Below are 15,219 nucleotides of genomic sequence, written 5' to 3'. Positions count from 1 at the left end.
AAGACCACAAGCACACCACACCATGTACACTGACTACAATGTAATGAACTATGAATACCAAAAGTTATAAGGTTTAAATTATAAAGGTTCTAAACTATAAAATGTTTTACAAAATAATTAAAAAATGCTGCCAAAAAGGGGCTGAAAGAGTGAAAGCATTGCCAAGATACAGCATAACTGCCCATTTGTCAATGATTCTGAGGTACTTTTGGTAGGTTACTGACTAAAGATCATCTGACCTGAACCGGGTGAAGTCTGGACAAACAGTCTTGGAAGGAATAGTGAACAGATTTCAATAGGAGTCACAACGGACAATAAGCAGTGTGGCCAACACTGACAAACAGACCTGAATGAACTCTGCATCATACAAAGAACATGAAGAGAGCAGAACCAGGAATTAATAACAAGGATGTCTAAAGTTACAAAGCACACACAAAAAAAAATGTCATTATGTCAATAATAACTCACCCTCATGTCGTTCCAAACCCGTGAGACCTCTGTTCATCTTCAGAAAATTAAGATATTTTAGATTTAGTCCGAGAGGTTTCTGTCCCTCCATTGAAGCGGTGTGAACGGTATACTGTCCAAAGTTAATAAAAACATCATCAAAGTAGTCAAAGAAGGTCAAAGCTGTTCACTTTTTTTAATGTGGCTGACACTCAGAGTTAAAATGAACCAATATCCCACAGTAATTCATGTACTCAAACAGTACACTGACTGAACTGCTGTGAAGAGAGAACTGAAGATGAACACTGATCCGAGCCAGATAACGAACAATAGACTGACTCGTTCACGAGTCAAGAAACGTTTCTGTCGTACGCGTCCGATTCGAGAACCGAGGAGCTGATGATACTGCGCATGTGTGATTCAGCGTGAAGCAGACCGACACACAGAGCATCTGAACTGAACTGATTCTTTTAAAGATTGATTCAGAACTGATTCTGTGATTCTTGATTGATTCTTTTGTTCGTTATCTGGCTCGACTCGGTGTTCATCTTCAGTTCTCTCTTCACATCAGTTCAGTCAGTGTACTGTTTGAGTAAATGAATTACTCCGGGATATTGGTTTGTTTGAACTCAGAGGGAGTGTCAGTTACATTAAAAAAGTTAACAGCTTAAGTTATTTGTGGATAAATGCGTATTGGAGACGTGAACTTTTCAAACGATTCAGTTCAATTTGATGAACTGTTTAAAGAAGATCCGGTTACATCGAATGATTCATTCGCGAACCGGATATCACAAACTGCTTTGTTTTGAACTCTCTCTCACAACAGACACGGAAGAGAAGACAATGCTGAATATAGTCGTAGGTTTTGCTATTTTTGGACCAAAATGTATTTTCGATGCTTCAACAAATTCTAACTGACCCTCTGATGTCACATGGACTACTTTGATGATGTTTTTCTTACCTTTCTGAACGGAGGTCTTATGGGTTTGGAACAACATGAGGGTGAGTCATTAATGACATAATTTTCCGATGAACTAACCCTTTAAGGTGATCAAAAGTGAGAGTAAACACTTTCATAATCTTACAAAAGATCTTATTTTAAATAAATGCTGTTCTTTTGAACATTTTATTCGTTTCCAAGTAATATTCAACTGTGATAGTAATAATAAATATTTCATAAGCACCAAATTAGCATATTAGAAGGATTTTTGAAGGATCACGTGACTCCGAAGACTGGAATAATTACATAATATGTGATATAATACATAATATGTCACATATGTGACTTCTTTCAAAAACATTCTGCAGGTCCGTTTCACACATTTTAGAGCCATCAAAAAAAAAAAAACTGGCCCTAGTAAAACAACCAATAAAACAAACTATAAAATGTATGTAGCAAAAATATTCAAATGCATCTGCAATTTTTAATGGCTCTCATTGGAGAAGGATTCTTTATATACTGTAACTAGATGGTGAAGTTACTCCCAGCAGGGGTTATTGACTTCTAGAGCCAATTACAGTTTGACATCATTACATTATAATATTGTAACTTGTAGTGCCATGTTTTTTTTTTTTTTAAACAATACCCCTCAGAAAAAGAAAATTCCTGATTAACATGTCTTGACATTTTCCAGAAAGCTCCAGTGCATTAATCATCACCACAACCAACACCCTGGCGGTTATCTACACTGCTTTATTTTGGTTGCTTGCCTTGTGGAAAGGTCAAAGGTCAACATGACGCTGAAGGTCATGTCAGCTGAAACAATGGCATCTTTTATTGCGGTGACCGTGAAAGCGCTCTCTGTAAACATTAAAAGACCTTCTTTGTGAGTTGGATAAAAAGAGAGATATCAAACTCTCCCAGACCAACCAGAAGGCCTTTCCAGCCCTTCATCTCTCCTCAGAAGCTCCTCAAAAAAAAGCTCTTAAAAGGGCTCACTCAGAATTGGGTACACACATTCTCTTTCTCTAAGGAAAGAGAAAGAGGAGAGAGGGGGCATAAACAGTTGAGGAAAGAAAAGCACAAGTCCCTCTCAGTCAACCAGGAGGGACAGAGTAGTATTGTTAAGACCCCTTCAGTGGTGTGCACACACACGCACGCCCCCCTCCCTGCTCCTGAATCACATGAAAACAAACCCGGTTATTGAGAGGTGCTTGGACATCTTTGATTAGACCGGGTGACTCAGCAGGAATGGCAGAGGAAGAGGAGGAGAGAGTGGAGTTTTATACAGCTGCTGAAAGAAGAGAGAGCAGGGTCTCACCTCGTGGTCCGGGATCTCAGAAGACAGACTCTGTCCTAGGACGGTCCCCGTCAGATAGGTCCAGCAGCGGGCAGTATTGGCAAGGTTATAGCCGCCTGAGAAGGACAGAGAGAGGCAGATTTGTATACGCAGAGAGCGAGAAAGGGGGACTGAAGTCAGCAAAAGGGCTTCATTGTACTAGTGTAATTACTACCTTTCATCTAGAGCTTGGCTAGGCAGGTCTGCAGCTTAGAGCTCATTTCAAAATGGGCTAAAATCACAAAAGTTCACTTTCTTCTCTCAGCCCAGCCCCCCCTGGCCGTAACAACACACTAATAAACTTTTTGGCCGAGTCAGTGTGCTGGCAGCAAGGACAGAAGATGTAGTTGTCAGTCTTAAGGCATGGAGGGAGAACAAACTTAGGCAACACTGCTGAATACGTCTATCGACATGAGTTTTTGAAATGTTAGTTGACCCTAAGTGAAAATTCAGTCATCATTTACTCACACTAACATTGTTTAAAATGCAAATGACGATACATTTGATAATCTCAGAATAATTTTTGCCTATCCAGTGGAAGTCCATGCAACTAAAACTTGCATGAATAAGTACAAAAGGACAATGTAAACGTAATCTGTATGAATCAAGTGGTTGAACAGAATGAACAGATTTTATTCCAGCTTTTATTCACAATTAACATTGAACAATGCATGAATAAAAGCAGAAATTAAATCGGTTCATCATAAAACCAAACATGTCTCTTCAGAGACATGGATTAAACAGATAACCTGCTTTTACGTTCTCTTTATAAACTGTGTGAGACTGAAAGATTCATTTGCGTGGATGGATAGGAATGATGTGTGTATTATTAAAAGAGAAACTAATTTTCATTTTTGTCCAGAAAGTGAACAAAAGTCTTTGAAATGACACGTGGGTTGAGTAAATGATGACAGAATTTTAATTTTGGGGAGTGTAAAACAAATGAACAAAAACAATGACACAAACCTCCTCCTAGAAGCAGAGTGGGTAACTCCCAGTTCAGAATATAGTTCAGACATTTTCCAACTCCAATGGGAGTCATATTGAAGGAGCACATGGGGTCACCCGCCATGGTGTCTGCTCCAAGTTGCATCACAACTGCTTCAGGGTTAAACAGAGCTTTGACTTCCTGCATCACACTGAGAGAAAACCTCCAATAAGAAATAATGTCTGTTTAAATGACACTGAACCATGGGGATAAATAAAACAGTGCATGGGACTTGATTAGATACAGTAGCTAATTACTGGATCTTTACAGACCTACTGAAGGTCTGGCAGTACCGGTCATCACGGATGCCATCCTCGAGGGGGACGTTAACAGCGTACCAGCGTCCTTTGCCCAGCCCAGTGTCAGTCACATCTCCTGTGCCTGTCAAAGAATGAAGAATTATAATGACAAACTAAATTTGGTCTCTTTCATATGACTGATAGAACTGATGGGCCAGTATCAATTATCTACATTAAGTTTTAGTGAGCAAATATGCTGTCATTTTCAGTATTGTTCACAAGAATGGGGTCAGTAAGACCATTTTTAATTCATTGTATAATGAATTTATACATTAATTGGATGAAAACTGACATGAAAAACATTACACATAATAAACATAGCATAATAACTGCTGTTCTTTAGAAAAAAAGAAAACATAAAAAAAAAAAAAACAGTATGACCGTTTCCACAAAAAACAATGAGCAACTTTTCAACTGGTTTCAACACTGCTAATAAGAAATAAGACAATAAATCAGCATATCAGAATGATTTCAGAAGGATCATGTGACACTGAAGACTGGAGTAATGGATACTGAAAATTCAAGAAAACATTACATTTTAAAATATATTCATTAGAAACCAGTTATTAAATTGTACTAATATTTCATGCATTTTTATCAATACAAATGCAGTTTTGGGTAATATAAGAGACTTCTTTCAAAAACATTAAAAATAGCTTACTGACCCCTAACTTTTGAATGATAGTGCACTTTTCAGATGAAGCTGTTGCAGTGCTATTACATACTCAAAAAATATATTATTGCCTAATTATAATTATTGAATGATTTTTAAAACTAACTTCGTGATGTGCAGTCTGTTGAAATGTACACATGTTTACTTAAACCAAATGCATAACATGAATGAATTTTAACTGGCGTTCGCGCACCACCGCTGAAATTTTGCAGGGGATTTCCAGTTCCCAGCATGCTATACATGGAATTGGACTGGGAAAGAAATGTTGAAATTAAGTGTTATTTCACATGTTTTTGAATAGTGAAAATTGGGGGAGCTTGCTAGTGTTTAATGTTCACTGTTATATTTGGATTTAGAAGAGTTTCTGTTATGCTGGACTTTTAGGTACCGTATTACCACTGCGGTGCTCAGAAGTGGACAGGCTAAAATAAAGACCTTTACTCAAAGTAGAGAATACTGTACAGTTTCTTCTGCTTCTCGCCTAAACCATACATTCCAGTTTTTTGAAATTGTACTCAGTTCAGTCAGTTTCTCATTTTATTTGAATGTTAAGAAAATCGATTCCAAAAATGTCCAAATGATTTAATATGAATTCTGAATGTGTCATTTGGGAAGATCACTTGGCAACTGTGTTTGGCAAGAACAATCCATGAATAAATCATTACGTAAATAATAATCAAATCGCATTACATCCTCCCTTCATAGAGCATTTGCCCAGTTACCTTTCCAAGCCCTATTGTTAAACTACTGAAGGGGCTCTCAGAGTCTCCAAGAAGCCCCAGAGCTCCAGTCTCTGTTATCAGCCGAGTAATCAGACTCTGGGTGCTGGAGTGGAGCCTGCAGCTCCAGCTCTGGCATGGCTTGAAACATGACTGTCAATTAAGGGAATTAAAAGAAGTGCTGGTCTTCACTGAGGCGTAGAGGCATGCCGAACTAACCTGGGAAGAAGCCAGGGGAGAACTTGTGCAGAGACACTGTCATGACTTTAGAGGTGAAGCTGAAAGCGTCCTCCACACCTAGAGAGGAAACAATGGGAAGGATATTAAAACACATCTGAGTAAAAGCTTAGAGGAAGTGCCCTTTTTCACTGATGGATTTGAGAAATAACCCGAACTGATAACAGATGTAACAAAAGAAGGAATAAAAGAATGTACAAAATTACCTGGTATAAAATGTTTTAAAACCTTTCTATGAACAAAAATGGTATCATATTTTTAAAGACCTTAACACACAGCCATAAGGGTCTACAGTTGTTCTTTCTATGATAGAATTTCCGAATGTTGTTTGCATCACATGATTTTATTTTGGTGGACAAAGATGTTTAAAATATTTATAAGCATTTTTGTTACGATGTTTCTTTGTTTTTTAAGATATAAAAATAAAATATTATGCAATACTATGTGATAAGGTTTTCATTCAAGAACTTATTTCAATATCAGGACAGGTGCAGCAACCTGACTTTTTTACGTTTGATGTTTAATTTGGAAATAAATTAAAAAACGCTCATCATAGAAAAGGTGCATTGAAACCACTGCACTTTTTTAATAAATTCATTTAAAATTTCTAATAAAAATAAGTGTCTTGTCACTGACATTTTTTCTTGGTGTTAATGTGAATTTGGAAGTCAGATACAAATCTAAAGCCAATTTGTGGACTACTTGCGGAAAAGCCGCATGTTAAATGCTATTAACAACAACAGGCTGTTATGGTTATTGTTATGGAAGTGTTATTACCATCTCCATGGTGAAGGTCCACATCCACATAGAGAACTCTCTCATACTTCTGGCGCAGTTTTAGGATTCCAAGAACAGCGTCATTCACATAACAGAACCCAGATGCCTCGTCCCTTATATAACGAAACATATTCAATCAGCTGCTCCAGTGACCCACTGAACAATGTCCGACACATACATACACATTCATCTACAGTATACAAGCTTGTATATCAAGCTGCCGCAATCAAACTGCAACATCAAAATTTGGTTTAAACTTGGTTTTAAACTGCCAATAGTACTTATGTTAAAGACGCCACTGGCATCTCAAGGATTGATGTGGATGTGAAACACTAGAGGTTGGGCACAAGGCCGGTTGTGCCGAATTACTTCTTGGCGTGATGCCACCCTCCGGCCCAGTTGATGGCCACATCACACTTTCCATCCAGCAGATTCTGGGCAGCAGTCAGAGTGGCTCCTCCAACGGCAGCGGCGTAATCAAAAATACCTTCCACCACCGGACAGTCATAACCTGAACAAAAAAGGGGGGTTGATAACACAGAGGGACAATGGGATGGTGTGTAGAGAGGAAGGTGAGAGGAAAGATACTGATGGAGAGGGAGAGCGAGAAAGAACAATAAACTCTGAGCTGCATTAAAATAGATCCTTTGGCAAGAGCTTTGTTTCACCTCAAAAACAATAACACTATTCTCTATCCCTGAAGATTAGTATGAAGTGTCAGTTTGTCAGGCATTTTAAATTACACATGGCTGTGATCCAGTAGAATAATGAACCACCAACTGTAATAACTGAAATGTTTGAGAAAGATTTATATGTAATACTGCCCACTGCTGTAAGCAAGAGGGAACTGCATGCAATAAAATAAGGAACACTACTAGATATAGAGGTCTTTTTTTGCTTTTTTTGAAAACAGATAGAATACAAAAAGATTAGAGAAGTGTGTTTTTTTTTTAAGAAAACAAGCAGTTAGTAAATGGAGTGCAAGTCTATTATTATTTATAATTAATGTATTTATATCACATTATTTTTTTAGAACAAAGTTTTTTTTTTTACATGAACATTTATAGCTATATAGCTGCTATTTTATTTTAGGAAAGAAGTCTCTTGCTAAGGGGTTTATTGTGTTTTAGGGGCATAGTACTCAAAACATTTAAAACACCTGCTTTATGAAAATTTTAACCAAAGTCGTGCAGTTGCATTTGAAGCCAGGCCAACAACATCAGTGCCTCACTGATGCTCATGTCTTAATTCATGCGGCCAGAAACAATGGTTGTCCATATACATACTCCTCGCCATGTAGTAGAATAATCATGGGCCTAACCATCTGAATTAGGTCTCACCCAGCCCAAAGTCAACAGACTGAGGATCATCATTGTCCCCATCCTGGCTGATCTTGTGCAAGTGCTGCAGGTAAGAGTCTGTGTGAAAAACGGCCATCTCCTCTATTGAAGCCACATGTGGCTTCACCACCCTAAAACACACACACAACAGTTTCAACACAACATAAACATCAGTTAACATTATTTACTGAGAAAGAGATAATTTTGCATATCTTCACACACCTCATGTATTTCAATAAACCATACGCCTCGATCAATGAATGCACCATACTCGCCTGTGAGAGAAAGAGAGAGAGGAAAGAAAACCAACCATATAACAGTTACTCGTATATACTTTAGGCTATGCGTTAAAATACAACAATACTGGGTAGTACTACGGTACTTTAATTGTTTCAGAAAATACAGTCAATAATATGTTTTCATATATTATATGGTATTAACGTTAGCTGATTACCAGATTCTTGCACCATTGTATTTATATACTACAGAATAATTAAAAGAATTCCGGGGTAACGTTAACGTTAATACAAACGGTAAGTTAACGTACATGTCTCTAACACTGTTATTTTTCCATTAGTGTCAAACCAGCAAGAGCAAACGCGGTTCTTTCTCATGGTAATGTCTCTACATATAATGTTCTTTATCTTCATGAAGCCAGATGTGTGTTTTGGGAGTGTGTGAAGTAAAGTGCAGTTCATCTCACCCGGTTTGGCACTTTAGACAGCGAGTCGCATGTCTGGATCAGAGCCATATAGAGTGAGAGTTGCGACAACTCCATTGACTCCAATGGAACGCTTTTTTTACAGCAATGGCGGCTCGTGGAGCCTCTCAATAGTTCCCGGAAGTAGCGGCAAAGCGATGCCGCGCTGTAGAAGATGCAGCAGAACAAACCGTTTGCGACGCACTTTTAACAGGTAAGACGTTTAAATAATAAGATTGAATATTATCAGTACATCTTAATAACAATAAATTGCAAATTAAAACCTTCTAGTACATAATCACTCATTAAATGAGTAGATTTAAGGTTTGTTATCAGATAACTAACAGATTAGGCTAGGATTGGAGCTGCATAAAGTTAGTAACGAACACCCTAATAATTGTAAAATCTGTTCTCATAATTCAGTTTCATCCATCGTGTTTGCAATTAGAAAAAAAGGAGTATAAACATATTTTTTTGCAGGGTGGGGAAAGTTAGCTAACGTTACATAGCCTATTACGTTAGTTCAATATAACGTGTGACAGCGGTGAGTGGAAGTGGTAAAAATGAGGTTATAAAGTTTGTTCCTTATTACACGTATTCAATTACTTAATAATAAAATGCACCCTATTGATATACATTTAGAGTGAATTGAGTTTGCAAAAACATGGGTGGAGTGTTTTTAGTCATTGTGATTCATTTACTATTACCTGTCTATATTATATAATAATACTGTATTATATACTTAGACTTGTTAGTGTATAAAAGTAACATACTGTAACATTCTGTGGGTGCTGGTAGGTGGAGGATTAGTTGTGCCACTGAAGTGTTCTGTGATGGAGCATCAGTGAGGATGCAGATCAGGAGAGCTGAGGGGACCTTTTTTTTTTGATAGCTGAATTTTCATTATTTTTCTTAGTGCTGCCTTTGCATTGCTTGATCTTTATTTTTTTTTCTTGTCTCTTAAATTTTTTTTAATAGACCCTGGTAACTGGCTGATGGTTCACTGGAATGCTGACTGGCTGCTGGCTGACTTGCTGCTGGTTGACTGGGCAATGTCACCTGTCCCTGTCTCTCCTCTCTAGCCATGTCCTTTTTCTTCACTCTCACTTTCCTTTCTCTGAGTGTCCTCGTTCTTTTTTCCTCAACCTTTGAAACTGATAGAGGTAGAATACATGGTTTTGCTAATTTTAAATATTGAAAATATCACATCACTTTACTTCAACTAGTACGAGTTTGTACTTATTATATATGAATCACCTGAAATAACATAGCTGTAATCAGCAGCCATTTCTTGTATGTTCACAGGTCTAGGGGTGCATCGTGGAGCAGGGCCCTCCTCTTTTTGACCACAGGACGATGTACAAAGATTGTGGGAATAGCATCTGGTCTCAGCCTACTCTTGAATTTTTTGGTCATGACAAATTGCATTGCCGCAATTTGTCTGCATACTGACTTCAGTTTAGTTTCCACACACACCTTTTTTTTTTGTCTACCCACTTACAGTACATATCACATGGTGGTTAAATGCACAGTTATAGGTAACACTGATGACTCCCTGCAATGTCTCACCATGAGTCTCAGCTCCCTGGGTTTTGCAAGGCTTTGCTTGTTCCTTATTTCTAGTAAAACATTGTCAATGTAAAAAAGTGCAAATAAATGTAAGTATAATTACCTAACAATTTTTTGTTGTTGTAATTTTTATTTGTATTTAGATTGCTCCTGCTGACTTGAGCCAACCATTATTTTCTCCTCTCTATGTCAGCGGGGAAGCCATACATTCGCACACCTTTCTCTGACTGAGTGGAGCATCCCCATGCAGCACAGTAAACCACGGTGGAGACTATGCAAGGACAACATGAAAGAAAGGACACATACAAAATGCTTGTCATGCTATTAAATTTATTAGAAATGTATTCATGAATTGCTGTAAATAGTTAATTGTATAATTACAATTTAAAATAACTGTTTTCTATTTTAAAATGGAATATACTCCTGTGATGCCAACCTGAATTTTCAGCATCATTACTTTTGAATGGCAGTGTACATGTTTATATACGAGCATTCTTAAGTTGTTTTAAACCTGAATATATTGTGTACATGAATAAGTATTGTAAGAATTATACTAGATATAATAGGTATATTATTTATAATACATAATTATATTACTATATGTAATTGTAAGAATTATAAACAGTAAGCTTCATTTTACATTTATTTAACATGCTAATTACTGCTGCTAACAGTTAATTGACCCATAGTGCGGTGCGAGCTGAAAATCACCTGTCACCAGCCTGTCTCTGTACTACCTGAAAGTCATCAATATGACATGAGTTAACATTAGATCAGTGAAAAAATGGACAATATGTAACGTTAAAAAGGCAACAGCAACCCGTGTTTATAAAACTTAACGTTAGCCTGAAATACGTTTTTAAAATAACGGTAAATGAACACTAATCCTCAAATATTACCCGATTTGATATTTTAAAAACAACATCGCTGTAACTACATACTCATGCTACATACATATGTCAGTGTGTTGTATAAACATATAAAATAAATGCATTTATTGACTCCTTATTACCAGAAATCGCAGTTCTGTCACTCTACTCTATCAGTTTGAATGGCCGCCAATGCACTTCCTGGAACTATTTGAAGTCTACACGAATCACGTGACAACCAAACATTTCGAACTTCCGTTGTCGCAACTCTCTCTCTATATGGCTCTGGTCTGGATGTACTCCGGACTGTACACATACACCACGCTGCGATTTCTGCTTTTATCATCATTAGTCTCGCTTGTATCACTCATTTAAAATCAAATTATTAAAATCAAAGCACCTCATAAACCGATAGAGATGTTGGTGAGCTCTGGGTGTTCCGACGATGAACGCCACAACAAACGTCCGTTATTTCAAAATAAAAGTCCGGATTTTAAACGAGAACCTCTGCTCTCATCAAGATACTGTAATAATGTTTGCTGTATTGGCTTTGCTCTTTTCTGATAGAAAAATCCACAAAAGTCTGGGTAATTCAATAAGTAAAATTATTTTATTTAAATTTAATTTTTATTTGCAATCAGTTGTGATATTGTAAGAAAAATAAATAAAAGTTAACATACAATATTGGCTTCCTTAAAGGGGGGGTGAAATGCTATTTCATGCATACTGAGTTTTTTACACTGTTAAAGAGTTGGATTCCCATGCTAAACATGGACAAAATTTCAAAAATTAAGTTGTATGTTTAAAGGAGTATTTTTGTTCCAAAAAAACCTCTTCCGGTTTGTCACAAGTTTCGGAAAGTTTTTTTCGAGTATGGCTCTGTGTGACGTTAGATGGAGCGGAATTTCCTTATATGGGTCCTAAGTGCGCGCTCTTCTGCGCTCCCATATAGCAGAACATGTCACTGAGAGGCTGAGCACAGCCAGAGCCATATAGAGAGATGGCTCTATATGGCTCTGAGCACAGCCTGATCAGAGCGAGAGCGTCGCGAAAAGTCACAAAAGAAGTGTGTTTTTGGTTGCCAGGGCAAGACAACCCTGTACAGATTACCAAAAGAGAAACAGCATTAAGGGACCAGTGGATGGAGTTTATTTTTACAGAGCATCAACGGAGTTGTGCAAGTGTTTTTGTTTGTTCCCTGCATTTCGGATTGCACATCGTTTATTTCTTAAGGATAATGCAGTCCCAACGGAAAAGGGTCACGATTGTGTGTTGGAACCACATGCTGTGAGTAAAACTGCTTCTAATATCTCTGTGTTGTTAACTTAAGCCGCGTTTCCACCGCAGGAACTTTACCCAGGAACTAGGGACTTGGTCCGGTACTTGGTGTGTTTCCACCGCAGGAACCAGGAACTAAATAAAAGTTCCGGGTAAAAAAATGCCCCCCAGAAAGTCCCTGCTGGCGAGGTAGTACTTTTTTAAAGTTCAGGAACTTTCGGGGGCGGGACTTTGGCGCTAAACATGCTGATTGGTTGAGTTGACGCAGCATTGGTTGAGTTCAACCACCATTTATTCGGATCAACATTTTCAAAATATTACTGTTATTGTGTCATGAAATGTAATTTTAAAAGTATTTCAGGCGAGAATGTAGTTGTTTAAAACTCAAATCTGTTGTTTATTTATAAAGACAGCGCCTATTTAAAAATGTGTTTCGCCGATCTCTGAGACGGTGAGCTCCACACGATCAGGGAGAGCTCAGTGATCATCTATCCGCCCAGAGGCAGCCTCACCTTGGATAGACCTTCTGATATGTGCCGCTGGCTCTGATGTGTCTTTAGTGGTTAAACATAACATATAATTCAGCTGCGGGGTAAATCTAACAGGTTTTCTTTGGTCTGTATTCAATTTATCTATATGTTAAAATGAAAATAAAAAAGGCAAGTCTATATAATATTTCGTTTCATTGTAATGGATGTATATAACGTTACACATATCCCTGAACTAAGTACATTTCTGCAGCTGTTATTATGTTTAAATGAAAACGAAAGGAGGCAGTGGTATTTTATATCCTATTTCGTTTTATTGTAAATATACTGAGGGGAAAATAACAGTAGCCAAAGCCATCTGAGTTCACGCAGCATTGGTTGAGTTCAACCACCATTTATTTGGATCATTTTCAAATATTACTGTTATTGTGTCATGAAATGTAATTTTAAAAGTATTTCAGGCGAGAATGTAGTTGTTTAAAACTCAAATCTGTTGTTTATTTATAAAGACAGCGCCTATTTAAAAATGTGTTTCGCCGATCTCTGAGACGGTGAGCTCCACACGATCAGGGAGAGCTCAGTGATCATCTATCCGCCCAGAGGCAGCCTCACCTTGGATAGACCTTCTGATATGTGCCGCTGGCTCTGATGTGTCTTTAGTGGTTAAACATAACATATAATTCAGCTGCGGGGTAAATCTAACAGGTTTTCTTTGGTCTGTATTCAATTTATCTATATGTTAAAATGAAAATAAAAAAGGCAAGTCTATATAATATTTCGTTTCATTGTAATGGATGTATATAACGTTACACATATCCCTGAACTAAGTACATTTCTGCAGCTGTTATTTTGTTTAAATGAAAACGTAAGGAGGCAGTGGTATTTTATATCCTATTTCGTTTTATTGTAAATATACTGAGGGGAAAATAACAGTAGCCAAAGCCATCTGAGTTCACGCAGCATTGGTTGAGTTCAACCACCATTTATTTGGATCATTTTCAAATATTACTGTTATTGTGTCATGAAATGTAATTTTAAAAGTATTTCAGGCGAGAATGTAGTTGTTTAAAACTCAAATCTGTTGTTTATTTATAAAGACAGCGCCTATTTAAAAATGTGTTTCGCCGATCTCTGAGACGGTGAGCTCCACTCGATCAGCGGGAGCTCAGTCCTCATGTATCCGCCGAGAAGCAGCCTCTCCTGGGATAGACCTTCTGATATGTGCCGCTGGCTCTGATGTGTCTTTAGTGGTTAAACATAACATATAATTCAGCTGCGGGGTAAATCTAACAGGTTTTCTTTGGTCTGTATTCAATTTATCTATATGTTAAAATGAAAATAAAAAAGGCAAATTTATATAATATTTCGTTTCATTGTAATGGCTGCATATACACATATCCCTGAACTAAGTACATTTCTGCAGCTGTTATTATGCTTAAATGAAAACCAAAGGAGGCAGTGGTATTTTATATCCCATTTCGTTTTATTGTAAATAGGAAAATTGCAGTAGCCATGACGAGCAGACTGAAGTTATCAAGTATGCTGCTGTTTATAGATTTACCGGACTTGCGTCGTCGCGGACATCACACTCCCGAGTGGAATGCACAAAGTCTGAACTAACTACCGAGGATGCACGTCCAAAATCAGCGTACTTTAAAAAAACAAACAAATCAGCAGTACTTTGTATTGAGAAACGCGCGCAGACCTACGTCACCAGTCTATTTGCCTAATCTACCCGGTACTTTACACCGCGGTGGAAACGCAGAAAGCAACAGGTCTGGGGGGAAAAAAGTTCCTGGGAAAAAAAGTTCCTGGTAAAAATGTTCCGGGTAATTTCGGTGGAAACGCGGCATTAGCTATCAGCGTGTGAGCACATCAAGTAAACAACATGCGATGTTGTCATCAAACTGCACTTTCCACATGTACAGCTTAAAAAAAAAAAAAAAAAAAAAGACGACATAAAGTGGAACTTTCCAAAACCGCTAAGCAAATATATACAGTTTCAGTACATACCACATAGCATACCGCCTTTGCTGATGCTGCTTTTGTTAAATTTCAGCCTCTGGATCTGTTTCACAGCTTCCACATGCTCTCAACTCAAAAGCCTACTAGCGCTCGTGATTCTTTAGCTCCGCCCACACGTCACGCCTCCAGGCGCTCGTGTTTTTCTGGGAAAAATCGGTACAGACTATCTTTCTCTTATAAATATAATAAAAATAAAGACTTTTTGGAGTTATGAAGGATGCAGTACTACTCTATAGGTACTCAAGATTAACAGGATATTGAGAGAAAACGAGCATTTCACCCCCCCTTTAAGTACATGCAAACATCTACTACTAGCTGGTAACAGCTGTAAAGACACCAAATGCCAGTCTAAAACACCTGTAAAAGTAGTCACCTGTAAACACACTACATTTTTAGTTTATGTAATATAGCTCTTCATTTGCGTTCGCAAACAAACAAACAAAAATAACAAAAACTGAGTTTCATGCTCAATGGCGCTAATTCAGGATAGACACTGAATTTTACTCAGATTTTCCTGTATGAGGACAAACT

At 37.6% G+C, this 15,219-nt stretch overlaps 1 protein-coding gene and 1 long non-coding RNA gene across 8 annotated transcripts in view; one reads left to right on the top strand and one right to left on the bottom strand.

The window, feature by feature from the left end:
* Positions 1–15,198, bottom strand: part of LOC127962561 (histone deacetylase 8) — a 33,776-nt gene extending 18,578 nt beyond the window's left edge. The window contains exons 1-10 of one of the 6 annotated variants that reach the window (XM_052562174.1): positions 11,194–11,405; positions 8,463–8,501; positions 7,982–8,034; positions 7,760–7,890; positions 6,789–6,930; positions 6,420–6,532; positions 5,625–5,702; positions 3,987–4,095; positions 3,693–3,865; positions 2,709–2,803 (exon numbers count right to left, since the gene is read on the bottom strand). In XM_052562174.1, coding sequence (XP_052418134.1) covers positions 2,709–2,803; positions 3,693–3,865; positions 3,987–4,095; positions 5,625–5,702; positions 6,420–6,532; positions 6,789–6,930; positions 7,760–7,890; positions 7,982–8,034; positions 8,463–8,501; positions 11,194–11,268 — 1,008 coding nt within the window. In that variant the 5' untranslated portion in view covers positions 11,269–11,405. Of the gene's footprint in view, positions 1–2,708; positions 2,804–3,692; positions 3,866–3,986; positions 4,096–5,624; positions 5,703–6,419; positions 6,533–6,700; positions 6,931–7,740; positions 7,891–7,981; positions 8,035–8,462; positions 8,502–11,193; positions 13,517–14,676 lie in introns of those variants that run through there. The other 5 variants (XM_052562175.1, XM_052562173.1, XM_052562176.1 and 2 more) reach the window with 5 other exon arrangements.
* LOC127962564 (uncharacterized) lies at positions 8,500–10,463 on the top strand. Of its 2 annotated transcripts, XR_008154604.1 has the most exons (3): positions 8,500–8,673; positions 9,438–9,622; positions 9,765–10,463. It is a non-coding gene; the product is annotated as an uncharacterized LOC127962564 (long non-coding RNA). The 2 variants fall into 2 exon arrangements; XR_008154603.1 differs by having other exon boundaries at positions 9,438–10,463.
* Positions 15,199–15,219: the final 21 nt, after the last annotated feature.

Source organism: Carassius gibelio, chromosome B7 (assembly GCF_023724105.1).
Source record: "Carassius gibelio isolate Cgi1373 ecotype wild population from Czech Republic chromosome B7, carGib1.2-hapl.c, whole genome shotgun sequence".
NCBI lineage: Eukaryota > Metazoa > Chordata > Actinopteri > Cypriniformes > Cyprinidae > Carassius > Carassius gibelio.
This window is presented reverse-complemented; position numbering and strand designations above follow the sequence as displayed.